Below are 18641 nucleotides of genomic sequence, written 5' to 3' on the forward strand. Positions count from 1 at the left end.
TCTGCCCTGACTGTGGGACCACTCGGTCCACCTGCTGTGATCCATTTTGCCTGAAGGTCTGCCAGGGCTGAACACTGCTTCTTGGCAGGTGGGAAGCAAGGAGCAATAAGGACCAGCAAGTAGATGTCCGCATGGCGCCCCCCCACCATCTTCCCCTTGCAGGACTGCACATGGAGCCCACCCTGGCTCACCTGCACTGCCCAGTGATCGGGTCACACTTCATGGAAGGGTGGGTGCCCATCAGGGAGCAGTTGCAGCTTTCGCAGCCGGCCACAGGGTGGAAGTTGTAGAAGTGCGGCTCACAGGCCTCACACTGGGGCTGCATCGTGTGTGGGGGACACTGGCACCGCCCCGTTGTCTCTTCACAAGGGTACCCCCTGCAGTTGCACGCTAGCCAGGAGACAGAAAGAAACACTGTGAGGGTCAGGTACTGCGTGACCTGGAGCCAAACTGCACCAACTGCCATGATTTTCAGAAGCTTCCAAGGGCTCTCCCGAAATGTTATTATGACATTTTGACTCTGGTTGATCTAACAGCCCCATTTCTTGTGGCCAAGACCATGTATATCAAGTGCCCCTGGCAGATCTGGTGTGCACACCCTGGGTTCAAGGTTGGTACCACAATTAGTGTGGAGCCTGTTCCTCAGAAGGTTCTAGAAAGAACCAGGGAGGGGCTGCTCACAGGCTCACAGAGCCCTACAGGTTCTCCACCCCAGATCAGTAGTGACACCACCCAGGCAAAGGCTCCTCACTGCCACCTTATGACACGAGCTGGCACTACACCTACAGGCACAGGACGGGGTTAGATACAAGTGCAAAGATTTCTCTTCTTGTATTAAGCCCATGTGATCCTGGCTCTCCTGTCTTAACTGACTTATGTTGGGTACAAAAACTGAAGGCACTTCTGCCAATGATAACAGTGAACTGTCCAAGACTCTACCAGGAAGACTTTCCTCATGGCTTGGCCAGATTTGTCTTCTCAAGCCGTGCTACTCGAAATGGGGTCTATTGACCAGCAGCAATGGGAGTCAGCTGGCCCCAGCCCAGGTCCCCTGAATTGAAAGCAGTGTTTCACAGAACTTCCTGGAATGTCTTTAGCACAGTGAAATCTGGAAGCCCTGAGCAACACTCGCAGGGACCAGAGAAGCCCCCAAGGCCTGGGAATGTTCACTTACGCCTGCAGTGTGGGAATCCGTAGTAGCCCACAGCACAGAGGGTACACTGCCGCCCGATGACATTGGGCTGGCATGGGCACTGCCCACCATCAGGGCTGCAGTTCTGTCCGGTGGATCCAGCAGGGTGACACCCACAAGGCAGGGCACCGTCATGGTAAAAGGCCACCAGCGACCTGGCGGAACCCTTACAAAACCAAGAGACTCGATCGGGGCTGAAGAGACAAAAAGCAGAGCAGGCTGATGCCCCTGAATGTGTGCCCCAAAATGCCCCCAAATTTGCCTTTCCCATTTGTTTCACCAAGCAGGGACTCTGGGCCCTGGCTTCTGGGAAAAAAGGGGACTCAGTTGGCAACAGTCACCCTTTCCTCTAGCCATCCAGTCTAGGAGAAGTTATCACAGGGGTGGCCAGTGGGAGCTTTGGGCAGCTAAAACCAAAGGAGGAAAATACACACATTGGGCTGAACTAGACGGTCTGTGAGCTGTGCGTCAATAGTGCAGTCATTTACAAGTAATGAAGGGTAACAAGGAGGAAGCAGGACTTCTGTCTTGGTCTTTATAGAACTGGAGATTGTACCCAGGGCTTTCACCCAGAGCTACATCCCTTAAAATTTTGAGACAGGGTGTTGCGATGTGGCTAAATTGCTCAAACTGGGCTTGAACTTGTAATCTTCCTGCCTTAGCCTCCTAATGCTGGGAGTACAGAGAAATATCTGGCTTCACTAGCACCTACTCAATGTTGTGTACTAGAAACTAGCTGCATCTCATTTAGCCTCACAACCACCTAACCAATTAGGCATAAGATACAGATACAAAAAAAAAAAAAAGATACAGATACAAAGCCTGAGGCTCCCAAAAGTTAAGTGAAATTCCTAAGACTGAGCGCACGGCGTGGCTGACCAGTCATGTACAGCTGACAGGGCAAACAGGAAGCAGCAAAAAGGGAGACGGCCCCAAGTTGCTCAGAGGGTGAATCTCAGCTGGCTAGTCACCTCACCAAGAGGGTGCCTATGAGGTCTGCTGCAGAGTGCAGAGGAAGAGCATTGCTTTCCTTGGACCCAAGACTCACGGTGGCTTCCTTGGTGGGGTGGGGGAAGCAGGAAGATCCAGGGCCACCCTTTCCCTCACCTGCTGGGAACGTGGGCCTGCCCCATGGAAGACGGCACTTCCCCATAACATGACACTTACTCAATATAAAAGCTGTTGCCTCCACATTTGGTGATGAACTCAGAGGACTTGTCCATTACAGTTTTGTCCAGCATTTGGTCACTGTAATTCTTGGCAGGCACCACTAGGACTCGGACCTAAGAGAAACCCATCAATGAACGTTTGGACCTACAACAAGATTAGTGTGCTTTATCATTGAGCCCAAGGCTAGATGAAATGGAATTTATCAAAAAAGAATCACAGGAGCAAAGCTATGGCAGGGTTAAAGGCTGCATCTCTGTTGCTAGGGAACAATGGGAGCTGCGCAGCCCCCTCAGAACACCTGCCCAGAGCAGCAGTGACCTCGGATGCTGCCCTGCAGGTGAGCAGGGGCCCAAGCGGCTGGGCCTGGGAGGCCCCCAAGTCTGCAGGGACTGTTGCTCTGTGTTTCTAAAGGTAAGTGTGGAGAAGTGGAGGAAATAAGACCCCAATACCATAGCCGCCATAGAGTTTGCTTAATGCTCAATAATGAGGAGCTGTAGCCCCAGTCTTTAAAGCACTGCTCCCCCCTCTGTACACATGCTCAGATCAGACCATGCCCTTGACAAATGCTGTATGAGACTCAAATGCTCTTACAGCTCACAGGCTGGGGAGTGCACATTGTCTCTATGTTTGTGTTTTCTGGCTCAGTAAACATTCGTGGAGCATCAGGTTCTGGGGACAGGGAGGTCACACGAATAAGGTCTGCTGCTTGCCTAGAGGGTGGGCACCCTCGGTGAGAGGAGCACGGGAGGCCACAGAACAGGGCTTGGGAAATGTCTCCTGGTCCTCAGGAAGGATCAGGGGTGAATTCAGAGATGTGGGTGCCCTTCCCACAAGGCAGACAGCAGAATCAACAGGCATGGCTGCTGTTTTCTAGACAGGAATGATGCTGGGGGCTCTGTATGGAGAAAGAGCCACAGTGGGATTGTGAGAGGTGGTGAGGGAGCTGGAGCTAAAAGGAGGAAGGGGTGTGAAATGCTGCGCGGAGGGAGTGGTCAGACCAGGAGCCAGCAAGTTCTGGCGGGCAGTAAGATGTATACGCTCCATCACACCTGGGATTGTAATTGTCATGCACTTTTTTCCCCACTGGGGTAAAAGCTGTAAAATGTCACACTGTCCCATAAATATGACTTCAGGCCCTTGGAAGAATGCTTGTTGTGAGCCGACAGACACACAGAATGGCCAACCAAGGCAGCTACATGGGAAGCAAGCGGGGCGGAGTTGCAAACGCACCAGCTCTAAGGACTTGTCCTGCGGGATCTTCACGGTCACCGTCACCTCACGATTTGAGCTGTCAAACTCAGTCTGGCCTTGGGCGACTACTTTGTCCAGGCAGCCGAGCAAATTGGGGCAGAAGGAGGCTTGGAAGGAACCTGGGGAGGGAGGGAAGAGCTCCTGTCACGTGACTGTAAGGACACCACCAGCGGCGGGGCGCTGGTCACGGTGGTGAACATCGCTGGTGGCGGCTCACCTGTCCACTGTTCTTTTCCGTCCACAGACACCTGTGCAGGATATGACGGGTGTGATGCTTGAGAAAAGTGGACGATGAAGACGTACTGGCCGGGCTTTGGCAGGATGCCTCTGAGGGTCAGCTGGCACTGAGAGGGAGGGAAAAGCAAGCATCTTTCAAATTAGCACTGGAATCAAAACAAGCGGACACTGTTGTGGTTTAAGCATGTTTTGTCCTCACCGAAACCTACGGGGGATCTTAGTTCTCAGTGTGGCAGTGCCTGCAGGTATTCGGATATGGACACAGCTCTCACGAGTAATCTAAAGCTGCCCCATGTCACCATCAGTGAGCTGTTACAAAGTCATGGCCCTCTCAGCCCCCTTCTCTTCCACAGCTGCTCACGTGTCCCTGTCACATCTATCCCTGCCGCACAGTCCTTCTGCCACACTGCAGCACAGCAGGACACCCTCCACACATGGGACCACTGCGCCTTGAACACGTCAGCTTCCTAAACCCTCCAGAAGCAAACCAACTGCTTCTCATCACAAATTACCCAGTTTCGGGTGTTCTGTTACAGCAACAGAAAATCAACTACGCCAGAGCATAAAGACCAGAACCACTGAGGAGTTTATCCAAGTGAAATGACGATCTCCATTCATTCTCACCAAAAACTTCCTGCAAATGTCTGAAGCAGCTTTCCTTGCAAACACAAAAAATGCGAATGAACCAATCATCTCTTACCTACACAGTGGACCAACTGGTATGACCATGCATTTCGTGGGAAAGGGGTGTCATCAGGTAGATCACATTGGAAAATTCTTTGACAGTGTTTACCAAAGTCAAACACATGCCCCAGCAGTTGTGTGCCAGGTTCGTACCTAACAGAAATACATACTAGGTTTGCCAAACGGCTGGAGCGGAATATTCACACAGTACTACTTGTTACACCCACAGACTACACAGTCTGACTCCGTTTTGGGTGTCTGACCATGGACAGTTTTCAGAATCCTCTACTTCCTAGCGCCTTTTGCCTTAGACCTGGATAAGCCAGGAAGCTCAAAGTCACATCACCCCATGAGGTGACTGAGGGCCACCCGCCCTCTCTTGGCTTGGGTAAAGTCCAAATCACACAAATTCCAGCCTGCAGGAGAGGAAGCCCTCACCCCAGACTATATGCAAACAACACCCGCCACGGCAAAACCCACTCAAAGCTCTCTTCCTCCTGCTAACGCACGAATGCAAGCCTTGGTCTCCCGAGAAAGCTTCAACCATGAGTTCAATAAGTCTTTGGTGGTTTTTTGTTTGTTTTTTTGTTAATGATATGTTAGAAAAATTTATTTTAAATAACCAATGAAAAACATAAACACAAACCATTGACTGTATTATGTCAACATTTTGAAAACTGCTATGCCTTAACATTGGGTTATTTTTATTCTCACCAGGGTTTTTTTTTTTTTTTTTGGTGTTTTAAAAATATTTTATGAAAAAAGTAAAACAAAATTTCATAACAAAATAATAGGAAATAGCAACAGTTAATACATTGTGTATTGTTATCTTAAAGTAATTACTCAGAGTATAAGACATCGGCACTTTTTAATCCAATCCTCAATTGGTGGGCATTTCATCTGTCTCCAAGATTTAGTTATTACAAACTATGCTGCATAAAAACAGGTACATATATATCATTGTGGTATGATGTTTTAAATTTTTCTAGGAAGATATTCAGAAGGGGAACAGCTGGTTCAAATGTGACCTTTAATTTTAGTTTTTTGAGGAACCCATATTGATTCCCATGGTGATTGTACTATCTACAGTCCTATTGCAAGTAAAGAAAGGTTCCCTACCCCACAGCTTTGCCATCATTTGTTATTGGTTGATTTCTTGATGATAGGCATACTTTTTGGATTGATAAATACTTAGGAATCAATCTAACAAAGGAAATAAAAGATATATACATTAAAATTATAGGACTCTAAGAAAGGAGATTGAAGAGGATATCAGAAAATGGAAAGATACCCTTTGCTCATGGATAGGAAGAATCAATACAGTGAAAATGGCCATACCCCCAAAAGTGTTATACAGATTTAATGCAATCCTGATCAAAATACCATTAGTATATTTACAGAACTATAGAAAACATTTCTAAAATTCATTTGAAAGCTGAAAAGACCTAGAATAGTAAAAGCAATTCTGGGCAACAAAGGCAAATCAGGGGCATCACAATCCCTGACTTGAGATTTTACCACAAAACTACAATGATAATATCAGCATAGTACTGGCAAAAACCAAAAAACCAGATCTGAGGATCAGTGGAACAGATTAGAAGATGCAGAAACAACTCCAAACATACTCAGCTACCTTATCTTTGGCAAAAGGGCCAAACACATTCACTGGAAGTAGGATAGCCTCTTTAATAAATGATGCTGGAAAAATGGGCTTTCTACATGCTGAAGACTAAAACTAAATCCATGTCTACCACCATGCACTAAGATAAAGTCAAAATGGGTCAAAGATCTAAATATTATCACAAAAGAAGTGAAAGACGTATACAAGGAAAATTATGATACATTGAAAAAAGAAATTGAAGATCATCTCAGAAAGTGGGAAGACATCCCTTGCTCATGGATAGGAAGAATAAATATTGTGAAAATGGCCATTCTCCCAAAACTGTTATACAGATTCAATGCAATTCCAATAAAAATACCATCAACATACCTCATAGATATAGACCATTCCTAAAATTCATCTGGAGTGAGAAGCACTAGAATAGCAAAGAGAGTTCTAAGCAGCAAAGGCAAGGCAGGAGGCATCACAATCCCTGACTTGAAGTTATACTACAAAGCAATCATAGTAAAATCAACATGGTACTGGAATCAAAACAGAGCTGAAGATCAATGGAATAGATTAGAAGATACAACCACAACTACAAACACACTCAACCACCTTATCTTTGATAAAGGAGTCAAACATGTTCACTGGAAGGACAGTCTCTTTAATAAATGGTGTTGGAAAAACTGGCTCTCCAAATGCCAAAAACTAAAACTAGACCCATGCCTATCACCATGTACTAAATTAAAATCTAAATGGATCAAAGATCTGAATATTAAAACAGAAACACTAAATCTATTGGAAGACAAATTGGGTAAAAACCTTGAAGACATAAGGGTAGGTAGAAAATTTATGAACAGGACTCAAACCGCACGGGAAATACTTCCCAGAATTAATAACTGGGATCACGTCTTATTAAAAAGTTTCTGCATGTCAAAAGAAATCTCCAGGGCTGGGGATTTAGCTCAGCAGCATAAAGCGCCTGCCTTGCAAGCAGGCAGTCCTGAGTTCCATCCCTGGTACCGATAAAAACGAAAAAGACAAAACAACAAAAAAGAAATCTCCAGCATAGTGAAAAGAAAACCCACAAACTGGGAAAAAAATCTTAGTGAACTGTCCCTCAGACAAAGGATTTCTGTCTAAAACATAACAAAGAATTTTAAAAAATCAGACCCCCAAAATTCAAAGATCCAATCCAAAAATGGGCATCGGAGATGAATAAACAATTCTCAGATGAAGAAATACAAATGACAAATAGATACATGAAAAAATGTTCATCATTATTACTCATTAGAGAAAGGCAAATTAAAACCATGCTGAGATTTCATCTCACTCCTGAAAGAATGCCCAGGATCAAGAAAACCACCAACAACAAATGCTGGAGAGGCTGTGGGGAAAAAGGAACTCTCCTGCATTGTTGGTGGGAGTGTAGACTGGTGCAACCTTTGTGGATGTCAGTATGGAGATTTCTCAAAAAGCTAGGATTGGAAGTCCCATTTGTTCCAGCTATTCCACTTCTAGTCATATTCCCAGAAGAATTGAAAGCATCGAACCACAGTGATATATGTACACCTACGTTTATAGCAGCATAATTTGTTAATCGCCAGATCTTGGAAACAACCTAAGTGTCCATCAACTGAGGAATGGATTAAAAAGTTGTGGTATTTTTATACAATGGAGTTATAATCAGTTATAAAGGATGATCACATTGAGATATTTATAAATAAATGGGTGCAGCTTGAGACCATACTCATAAGTGAAATAAATCAAACCCACATGTATAAATACCGAATAGTTTCCCTAGTGTAAGAAATGATAACAGTACATAAAAGTATGTGGTAATCATGATTCCCCATTATATTGCTTTGAAGCCTCATAATGTTTTCACCCAGCAATTGTAATGTTTTTATTCTGGGCTGTTTGATTTTATTGTCTGTGATGGTATGAACAGCTATTTTGGAGAAAACAAGACATCATAATAGCTAGTGCTGATTTAATATCATCTTGTTTTGAAGTCCCATCAAGCTTTTGTTCTTCTGTCTCCATCGGTCTTAACATGTTGCATCTTAATGTATTTTATTATATGTGATAGTATAAACAAAAACTTTTATAGACAAGGAGATAATATAGAAACCATTGTTCATTTTCTGTTAGTTGGTTCTAAATACCCTGTAATACTGTCATTCTCTTGAATGGTTTTACATTGTCTTGATATGTTTGATGCTACAGTATACGAAGTTATACTCAAATATTTCAAGGAAAGAGACACTATGGTAACTACTGTTATGTTGGGATACCTCGTGGTGAAACACTATGTTGCCTAAATTGTTATGTTCTGACCTGTGCTGTTGTATTGTTATGTCTTTTTTTATCTCAATCTCCTTTTTTATTATTATCTTTTTAATTAAGGGAAAAATAAATTAAAAATAGCAGGATATATTATAGTATCCCACTTTGATTTCCTATTAGCTTGATTTGAAACCCTATATTGCTCTCATCATCTTGTTTGGACTGATTTTACTCTATTCTGTTTTGCTTTATAGTATCAAGTTTGAGGGTATAGGCAACTACTTTGAAGACAATAAGATTCACTATGATGCTCATTCTGGTTTGATTATTATCTTCTTTTGAAGTCCTATAATGTCTCCAATGTTTCGGTTTTATTGGTTTTGTTCTGTACTGTTTTGTTCAATTTTATTGTAACTGATGATATAGGCAATTCTTTTTAAGATAGAAAGAGGCATTATGGTGACCATTGTTGATCATCTTGTATTCTGTTTTTACAGCATGTACTATGTCCATCCTTTTGATTTGACTGACTGTTTTGTTATGTCACATTTGGTTTTATTCTCTTCAAAAAAATGTAATAAGAACTGTGGGACTAATAAAACCCAAAATGTGTAATTGTCATTGTAAAAAAGAGAGAAAAAGAAAGTACTCTAAAGGATATAACTGCATGTATATTTAAGTGTATAAGATAGATAACCATGTAACTGAGTTTTTGTTGGATCATTGAGCAGAACTGTTTGCAGACTCACTGTTTGAATGTCCACTTTGTATGCTTTAATTTTGTAATTTGAACAACTATTTCTAAGATGACAATATGTAATGTAATAAGTAGCGATTTTGTAGTTTATTTTTTAAAAATTCTGTATTACTTTACCCTTTCTCTGTTTTTTTTCTTTTACTCCTTAAAATAAAATTAAAAAAGATCTAAATATTAAAACAGAAAGCCTAAATCTACTAGAAGATAAAATAAACAGAAATCTTGAAGCTATTATGTGTAGTTAGAGTTTATGAACAAAATTCAGACTGCATGGGAAATAGTATAAAGAATCAACAACTGGGATCTCATCTTTTAAACAGCTTTTGCTCAGCAAAAGAAACCACAGACAGAGTGAAAAGACAATATACAAAGTAGAAAACAAATTTTTAACCAGTTGTCCCTCAGACAAAGGACTTCTAATCTAGAACATATAAAGAACTGAAGAAAATCAGACACCCCTAAATTCAAAGACCCAATCCAAAAATGGGCATCTGAGGTAAATATGCACTTCTCAGACGAAGAAACACAAATGGCAAACATTCGAGAGACGCACATCGAAACAACACTGAGTGCAGTAAGCCTTCGACTCCTCCAACAGCTCCAGCAGCACCACAACAAAAGACTACGCTCGTCTTTCAGATGAGACGTACCATGCAGAGAAAGTAACTAAGATACCAGAGCGTATGTTAATTTAACGATAAAACCAAAATAAGAATTCTATTGCCTTGCTTTCTAATCTCTTGCCCCCATTACTAAGCTACATTTCTCCTATGGGATCTTGTTTAAACTCATCTCTCAGATGCTGTTAAGTTCCAAACTGTGTGAACTGACACAGCCATCTTTGGGATGACAAGACATAGTAAAATCAGAATGGCAAGTACACGTCCATAATCTGGAATTTAAACAGCCTATAATCTTATAGTTTATGATAAAAAAATGCATTCCCTGGCTCTACTTTACCTCCGTGCTCCAGATGATTAACAAATGAATGTTTATCCACGATTTCCTACGTGCTATGCCAGTGTGTGGGGAAACATAAGTTTATTAGGTACGGCTGCTATTCTAACAGTCCAGTGATCCAACCTGGGAGGAAAACTAATATACTCAACAATCCGAAAGAGCAACAGGCCAGACATAAGATAAATCACAACATGGGCTCATCAGAACAAGGCCATGAAAAAAATGCCAAAGAACTACATGGTGTGCGCGGGGCTGGCTGGTCACAGGCAGTTTAATCAGTCACCTGCATTTCTAGGGTTCCCCATAATCCAAAGTAGAAATGTTTGATTCTTAGGGTCATCAGATCATCTGCAAGCTGCTGGGCCCTGCCCCAGAGCTTCCGATACAGACAGGTGTATTTGGAACAAGTTCCCACACGTGGAGAATCACAGGTCTAGATGTAGCCCACCTGGGGGAGTCCTACCTGCGGCGCCTGCAAGGTGAATCCAGAGACACTGTCTGCAGAAGATGAAAGCTGCCGAGTGGGGACATTCAAAACTAAGGCTGTTGGAGGTGTCTCTTGGGCCATGCAAGTACAGGTGACACTGAAATATACAATATTTAAAAATTTATTTCACCATAACTGAAGCCTGCAGAACTCTCTAGCAATGGTGACATAGACTTTGAACATTGAACAGAGGGGCCATGTAAAGGTTCCTGTGCTGGGGAACCACAGGATTCTGGGAAGCTTTCTCTTTTATTATGTTACCTTTGTTTGTTAGGGAAGGTGAGGCTAGGGATCAAACTCAGGGCCTCATGCAGGCTAGGCAAGCACTTTACCCCTGAGCCACATCCCCAGCCCTCTGAAGAGCTGTATAGAGCAAATCTCAGTGTAGTCTATTCGCCAAGGTTATTCCAGCTGCCAGCTCAATACAGCTAGTTACAACAGAGAGAAAACCTGATGGTTGTTCTGTTGGTACTGGGGACTGAACCCAGGATCTCACATATGCCAAGCAAGTGCTCTACCACTGACCTACATCTGCAGCTCCAAGAAAATCTTAATCTTGAAGTACAGTAAGCTAGACAGGAACTTACTGAAAGAAACCTCCCTTGCCAAGCTAAAACTATTAAAATGTGATAAATGCACTAAGACATATAGAAGTGCTGACATAACAGGAAAAACAAATGCACGTCTTTTCTTTAACATCTGCATCGTCAGATCTGCATCGTCCTGGTGGCTTCCACAGTCCCAACCACACACACGAGATTTCGGGACTGTGTCAGTAAATTATTTTTGAATCCATGAAAAACAACGCTACTGAAACCCCAATGAGCATCAGGTAGCTAATTCTTATTACATAGTTGTGAGATAGGTCACTATTTTTTGTGCTTTTTCAAGAAAAGAGCCTCAGACAAAGATATTAAAAAGGACTGACACAAAGTGAGAGCCCAGAATAGAAGCCAGCATGCATGCTACCCTGGAGAGCCAGGCTTAAGGATTTCTCCAGCCGTCACTCTGTCTGTGTCTCAATGTTACGGAATCCTAGAAACACTGAGTGCTACAGAGCATTATGTAGTCAGTTTCTCTTTTATTAACTTCTGTCACCAGACTTAGCACCTTGGCTTTGATCACTTCTGAAGTTAAGTACACAGTGGGCTCCCTCATCTAAAATCCAAAATCTGAAACTGTTTAAGTACTGGACATTTTTCCACAAGCCGAAAATTCCACGCATGCATACTAGGTCACAGGCCCAAAAGTAACTCCAGGCCAAGTGTGCAAAGTATGCATGAAAAAAAGTGAATCTGATTTTTAGAGTTACATTCTACTCCTAAGATATCTCACGACATACATACAAATATCCTAAATCAAAAAAGAATTTAAAAAAGAAATTGAAGTATCTCTGGTCCTGAACATTTTGGATAAGTAATAATCAGTGTGTGTGGAATGCCAGCTTTATAAGCATTATAGTATCATTGAGAACATCACCAGGAGAAGGGAGGGACGCACATTACCTCGGATTTCCAAACAGCCGATAGCTGGCAATACAGTGGACTTGAGGTTTCAGATAATCAGTTGAGAAATCTTGGACGGGAATGACACAGACCTGATACTGTTGAGGATACACAATATATAAAAAGGCACATAGCAGTTAGCAGCCAAACCAGTGAGAAAGCTACTAAGTAAAGAATTCATCCAGAAAAATAAAGGGATTATGTCGGAGCAGTGAATATTACAGGAAGGCGAGCCCGTGGGCAGCAAATTCTTCTTAAACAGGGATCACTCTCTAGACTGCTGAGGAAGTAATTTTATAAACAAAGCTGAGTATCATACAAACATTCAAAAACAACTCCTTTCAGTGACCTCAGGTGTCTGGTTTTCCTCTTCTGCCTGAGGCTGTGATGACTTTGAGACCCCCTGGGGGAAAAGAAGGGGTGAGGTGGCAGCCAGAGAGTCTGCTACCCAGACAGGCTGCCTGCTGGGACAAGGCTTCTCCACATAGGGCACCTCGGATGTCAGGCACCCACAGGCTCTGCGGAAGGATCTGTCTCCAGAGCTGGTTTTTGAGTCACATGGGAACTCAGTCCTCAATTCATCATCATTATTCATCTGAAATCACAACTATATACCCAGCCTCACTGCGAAACTATTCAGTGACAATAAAAATTTTATTGAACGTTACTGAGACTTAAGAGTCCTGCAGGGACTGTTATCTACCCCAAAAGAGAGTCTATTCTAGCCAGCTTTGCTTCCAAATGATATCGTACTACTCATTTATTTACGTATTTTAGCTTTTTGAAGACAGGGTCTCGCTATGTAGTTCAAGCTGGCCTTGAACTCACTATGTGGCCCAGACTGGGCTTGAACTTGCAGGGACCCTCCTGCCTCAGCTTCTCAATTAGGCTATCAAAAAAAGAGGGGAAATTCATGCTTAAAAGATGAAGAATCTGCTCCAAGATAATTTCCAAAGATAAAGCACTTAGACTTACTTGAATTGTTATGTTTTTAAAATGCTTTACTTATGGGGCTGGGGACTTAGCTCAGCGGCATAAGCGCCTGCCTTGTAAGCAGGCAGTCGTGAGTTCGATCCCTGGTACAATAAAAACGAAAATGCTTTCCTTATAGTAATTTTAAAAACTGAATGCCAGCTATTCCTTAGGCTCTAAGACTCTTAGTAATAGCAGGTAAAAATACCTAAAGGACACTCATTCATCCAGGCTGGCCTGGCATTTCCCAAGGTGTGAGACATGCTCAACCCTGGCAGTAACAGGAAGTTGTGTCACACTTAGATAATCTCATATTTGCAGAGATGTCTATTATAAATCGGCCGCCCCTTCCTATACAGAGCCACCGTTTCTGTTTATCATAACCCAGCGTTCAACTTGCACCATTACAATGGAGGACAAGCAGATTGCTCAATCTGCCTCAGTTGTTATTTTAACTCTTAATATATCCAATTTGCTGAGCAATTGTCTTTTAGAAATAGCTATTTTTAAAAACTTAGCTGATTATAAACTTTGCTAAGAAATAATAAGATAATAAAATGGGAAAGGAAATAAACAATAACCAAAGCCATTTCTATTATTTGGCAATAATAGTAAAACAGGAACTATAACAACGGACATTTCACTCGCAAATAAAAATTAATGACATGAGATTTTGTGAGATGTGTTCAAATTTCACCATGAGACTTTCTATCGGGTGATCTAAAATAAAGGCTCAAACATGAATGAAGAAGGAAGCCCTAGCTGGAAGGAGAAGCAGTAAACCGGCAGTTCTTCCCTGGTGTGTTTTATAGACATTGTGCAATCCCAGCAGCAATTTTACTAAGCTGTTTAAACACACAGACATCACACAATGCCCTAACATTCAATGGGCACAACAGAAGCGTACCAGAAGGAACTGGCCTCCCTGCACCATGAGCCTCATCTCCGTGTCTGCTGACAGCTCATACACAGCTATGCGGCCTCGGCTGTCGGTCACGATGCTCCGGCAGAGAAAGCTGCAAAAGGGAACAGGGTTTCCTCAGCCTGAGTCCGCAGTCACCTCACTGAGCACCTCCCTATGTGGTGGCTGGCTGCTCTTCGGTTTTTCTGGTGATAACTAGATGAACAATAGCGAATTTCCCTGCATGAGAAATTGAAGAGGGATGCAGCCTGCTGTGGTTTGAATGTCCCCTCCAAAATGCTTTTGTTGTTTTGGTTTAGACGGGGTCTCACTATGTATTCCAGGCTGGCTTTGAACTCACTGTGTAGCTCAGACTGGGTACAAAGTCTCAGGGGTCCTCCTGCCTCAGCTTCCTGATGCTGCAATTATAGGCAAGCACTGTCATGCTCAGCCAAAACTCTTTTTTTTTTTTTTTTTTTGGTACTGGGGATTGAACTCGCAATCTCATGCCAGCCAGGTAGGCGCTTACGACACTGAGCTAAGTCCCTGGCCCCCAAAACTCATTTTGAAATTTAAGTGCCACAGTGTCCTTTAAAAGGTGACCAGCCTTCATGAAGAGATTAGCCTTGCAACCATGGGAGTGCGTTAGTTATCTCAGAAGTGGTTTTGTATATATATTTGTGTATATATATATATATATTTTTCTTCTTCGCAGTGTTGTGCGTAGGACCCAAATTCTTAAACATGGGCAGGTAAGAGCTGTACCCCTGACCCAATGACCTTCTTTTCTATATAAAACATCCAATCAGATATTTCTGTCTAGTAGCATAGACTAAGAACAGTCCACTCTATCTGCAGGGAAAAGAATCTTCTGACTGTGGCCAGTGCTGTAGCCCTTGGAGCTAACAGTCCACTCAGCTTTCCACCCAGCAGAACAGAAAACAGTGCTTGTTTCAGGCGCTGGGCGCAGAGCCGGGCAGTGAAGCAGCTCTCATGCAGCACCTGCCTGGAGACTGACGCGTGTGTTGGGGACCATTTACAGTTCAAGCTGCCCACCACCAGCGCCCAGGCAGTGAGCACAGCTGCCCTTCCTCAACAGAGAGAACTCTGCTCCTCTCCTCTGTCTTCCTCATTTCTCCCACTGCTTTCCCTTCTCAGCATCCCATCCAGTGAGCTACAGAGTGGAGGAACATTTAAAATGTCACATATTTGCACCAAAGCACACATCTCTCATAGCAAAAGCCCATAAAGGAAGTATTTTTTTCAGAAACATTACTGATTTCACAGAAAAGTAGCTACTTTTTGCCTGTAAATATGATATGAAACTAGTGAGTATTAAAACACAAAGATCATCTCTGATTCTGTGACAGTGCATCCCTGAAGGCCCAGCACTTCGGGAGGCTGAGGCAGGAGGATTGCAAGTTTGAGACCTAGTCTGGGAAACTTAGGAATTTAGTAAGACTCTGTCTCAGCCTCTAGTACTATACTTCTAAATAAAATGTAAAAATAAGTAAGCGCACATATACATACATACATACATACATAAAAATAATATTATAGACAGTGACTTTTTTGGTGAGGAACAAAATGAGATAATCTATACAAAGAGCCAAGCAGGGACTACATTAGGAACTTAATCAGAGTTTGTGTGACTACATTAGGAACTTAATAGTAATTTCCTGTTCTCTCTCCCTCTCTCTCTCTCTCTCTCTCTCTCTCTCTCTCTCTCTCTGTGTGTGTGTGTGTGTGTGTAGTAAACCACATCCCCTTTAGATTCAGGTGTAACCCTGGGAGTTAAGTATAATTAGTGATTCATTTAAATTTAGTTTTCTCCTTAACCTTTATTAAATTCTTACTAAGAAACAGACCATGGTGTTAACAGGATTGATTTTCACTCATTAGATCCCCTGTCTGTGGAGAGCAGACTTCATTTATCACAGCACTGTTTTTGAAAAATGTTCTTATTAGCACCCCTGCTACTCTAATAGGATATGATCTTTCTAACAACATAGTTAGAAATATTATTGAGAAATACTGGGGAAAATTCAGACCTCAGCAGGAGATGCTGCATGTTGAACAGGCCTGACATTTGAAATAGGTTTTTATGGGTCATGTATTCTAATAGCACCATTTTTGGGGATCCCATACTTGTAGCATATCCATTTTTACTTGTCCATAGGACAGGTGATGTAGAGAAAAAGAGAAATAGTTTAGCCAAGTGGGAAGGAAATTGCAATAGAACCTTCTTGAAAGCAGTTATATATTAAGCAGTGGTTCCTGGTATAATACAGCTCTGAATTCTCACCACAGAGACTCATAAAACAAGCCTTGGTGTGGGCATGACCAGGACCCCAGTGATCAGCAGGGTATCACGATGACCCCCCACAGTAAGTCCATCCTGATAAAGAAACAGCCTTTCATGGGACCCTGAAAACATGGCTTTGCGATCCCCTGTTGGCCGAGGTAGTCTCAGAGCTCTTCTGAGATGATTCAGTCACCACAGCCAGCGTGGATATTCCCTCCTGTCCACTTAGCTTGGAATCCTGTGCAACACAAACCAGGCCAGGTGACAGGGAAGTGGCTGGAGCCTGGGAGCTCAACTGGAGAGAAGGCTGGGGTGGGTGGGGTGTGGAGAAGCCCTGCCCTAGCCTTGTGTTTAATGGTCCCCAGGACTCAGGTGACATGGGCACTGCTCACTTGGGAGGGCACGGTTCAGCTATGGATACAACTCGCATCTTCAAAGAAGGACAAAACATTCTGGGGGAAGTATTTTTAGGCCCATCTCCTGCTAAAATCCAAATGCGGATCTGGAGGTGTAGCTCAGTGGGACAGTGCTTGTCTTTGCCTGCACCAAGCCCTGAGTTCAATCCCCGGCAACACACACACACACACACACACACACACACACACGCACGCACAAATTATATTTTTTAATTCTTTTTCTTCAACCCAAAGAGAAAGCCTTCACAGCTGCATGTTTAGGGTTGCGGAGGGCATGATGTTAATTCAACAGGCATTTCATCCACTCTGGCCCAAGTTCTCTTCTAGCCTACTGATTGTTACCCTTTGCACATGTTCTTCCATTTTCACATCAGGGGAGATGTCTATCTACTTGAGGCCACCTTAGTTTTTAAAAAAGCAACATTAAAGTGGGGGCAACGCGATGGTCAAATCCTGGGCGAGCACTGGATGAGTTTGCTGCCATTCTCTGCCCACTGTTTCGAGGCCTGCAGGCCACAGCTGCCGTCCATTCCACTCACGTGGAAACACACTGCACCATTTTTTAATTAACGTGCGTCTTTGAACAATTAAGCAAGGGGAGCCATTGTAATGAGTCCTTCTCAATGAGTCTCTCAGACACTTCATTAGGATGCATTTTAAAGTCCTTTGTCAGTTGTAAACCTAACTGTGCCCCTCCCGAAGGCAAGTGTGCACCTCCTAACGTTGAGAAGTGAGTTGTTCCCTTTGCCGGGCACCATGCCCTTGAGGTGAGGACTCTGAGTCCATGCTAGCCCATGGGAGAGATGGAGAATAAATAAAGATGTACAATTTTGCTGGGGATTTAGCTCAGCAGCATAAGCGCCTGCCTTGCAAGTGTGCCGTCATGATTTGATCCCCGGTATAACCAAAAAAAAAAAGATGTGTAATTTCACATGAATCTGAAACAAGCTGCTAGGTACAGCATGCAGCCCTTTAAGGAGACGCACTGTTTTCCAGTCGCTGCCCATAGAAAGGATGCTGCAGTTGCCCTTGGGTCCTATAACCAGCCCCTGCTTGCTTTTAAGATCTGTCTCAAAACAGAAAGCAAGATTCCAATGCAAATCAAAACCAGACTTCCCAGGCAATCTTCCTATCTGTTCCTCCAGAGGCCACCGGGCTGGGAGTGTTCACCTGTACTGGCAGCTGTATATGTTCACGCGGCCTATGCTTGCCAAGGCCCTAAAAAGCACTTCGAGCACAAGCAGTCGGTCTGTCTCGGTGGCGTACTCCAGCGTGACCACGTAGCGGCCGGGCTTCGTGATGCGCAGCCACAGATGCAGCTCTATCTGCCAGAGAGACAAACAGCCTGTCACACAATGCTCAGAGCACTGGACGCACTTACCTACCGAGGATGACAGCAGAGAAGACGCTCTGCAGGTGTCTTCCCAATCAGTATCGCCCTATGGGGGCAGCGCGAGGTGAGGCAGGTGCATGAGGCCCCATGGAAATGCAAGTCCAGGCAAATAGTGAATAACTGGTTGCTGTTTATCTGCATTTCAAATATACCAGGGCATCTTGCATCTTTGTTTTCTGAACCTAGCAGTTCTAGTTAGGGGGGCTCCCACTATTACCCAGGGGGTCTCTGTCCCTTATTTCTCACAGCCTGGGCACTCCCAAACTGTCTTTATGAGTCCATACAGCTAAACTGCATTATTCATGCTATAATACAGATATAAAATTATTTTACTACTAGCCTACTCCTGGACACTGGAGGTGGCCTCTAATTTTCCCTACAAGGTACAATGTCAGAGCACCATCACTGTATCCTTCTCCTAGGCTTTCTGTAAGCCTCCTGGGCACAGGGCTGTGGGTTAAGGTGCATCCGCATATTTAATGTCTGAGCCAACATGAGGATGATTCTCCTTAGCAGGGG

The 18641-nt window shown here is 43.5% G+C and overlaps 1 protein-coding gene across 1 annotated transcript in view; it reads right to left on the reverse strand.

Annotated features, from left to right (window-relative positions):
* Nucleotides 1-18641, reverse strand: part of Lama3 (laminin subunit alpha 3) — a 227656-nt gene that overhangs the window by 89985 nt on the left and 119030 nt on the right. Inside the window, exons 25-33 of the mRNA XM_063231837.1 lie at nt 17900-18054; nt 14015-14123; nt 12136-12233; nt 10607-10727; nt 3831-3957; nt 3593-3732; nt 2360-2475; nt 1175-1386; nt 192-390 (exon numbers count right to left, since the gene is read on the reverse strand). Coding sequence (XP_063087907.1) covers nt 192-390; nt 1175-1386; nt 2360-2475; nt 3593-3732; nt 3831-3957; nt 10607-10727; nt 12136-12233; nt 14015-14123; nt 17900-18054 — 1277 coding nt within the window. The remainder of the gene's footprint in view (nt 1-191; nt 391-1174; nt 1387-2359; nt 2476-3592; nt 3733-3830; nt 3958-10606; nt 10728-12135; nt 12234-14014; nt 14124-17899; nt 18055-18641) is intronic.

Source organism: Cavia porcellus, unplaced genomic scaffold, assembly GCF_034190915.1.
Source record: "Cavia porcellus strain 051 isolate PalLab524CR breed Dunkin Hartley unplaced genomic scaffold, mCavPor4.1 scaffold_20, whole genome shotgun sequence".
Taxonomy (NCBI): domain Eukaryota; kingdom Metazoa; phylum Chordata; class Mammalia; order Rodentia; family Caviidae; genus Cavia; species Cavia porcellus.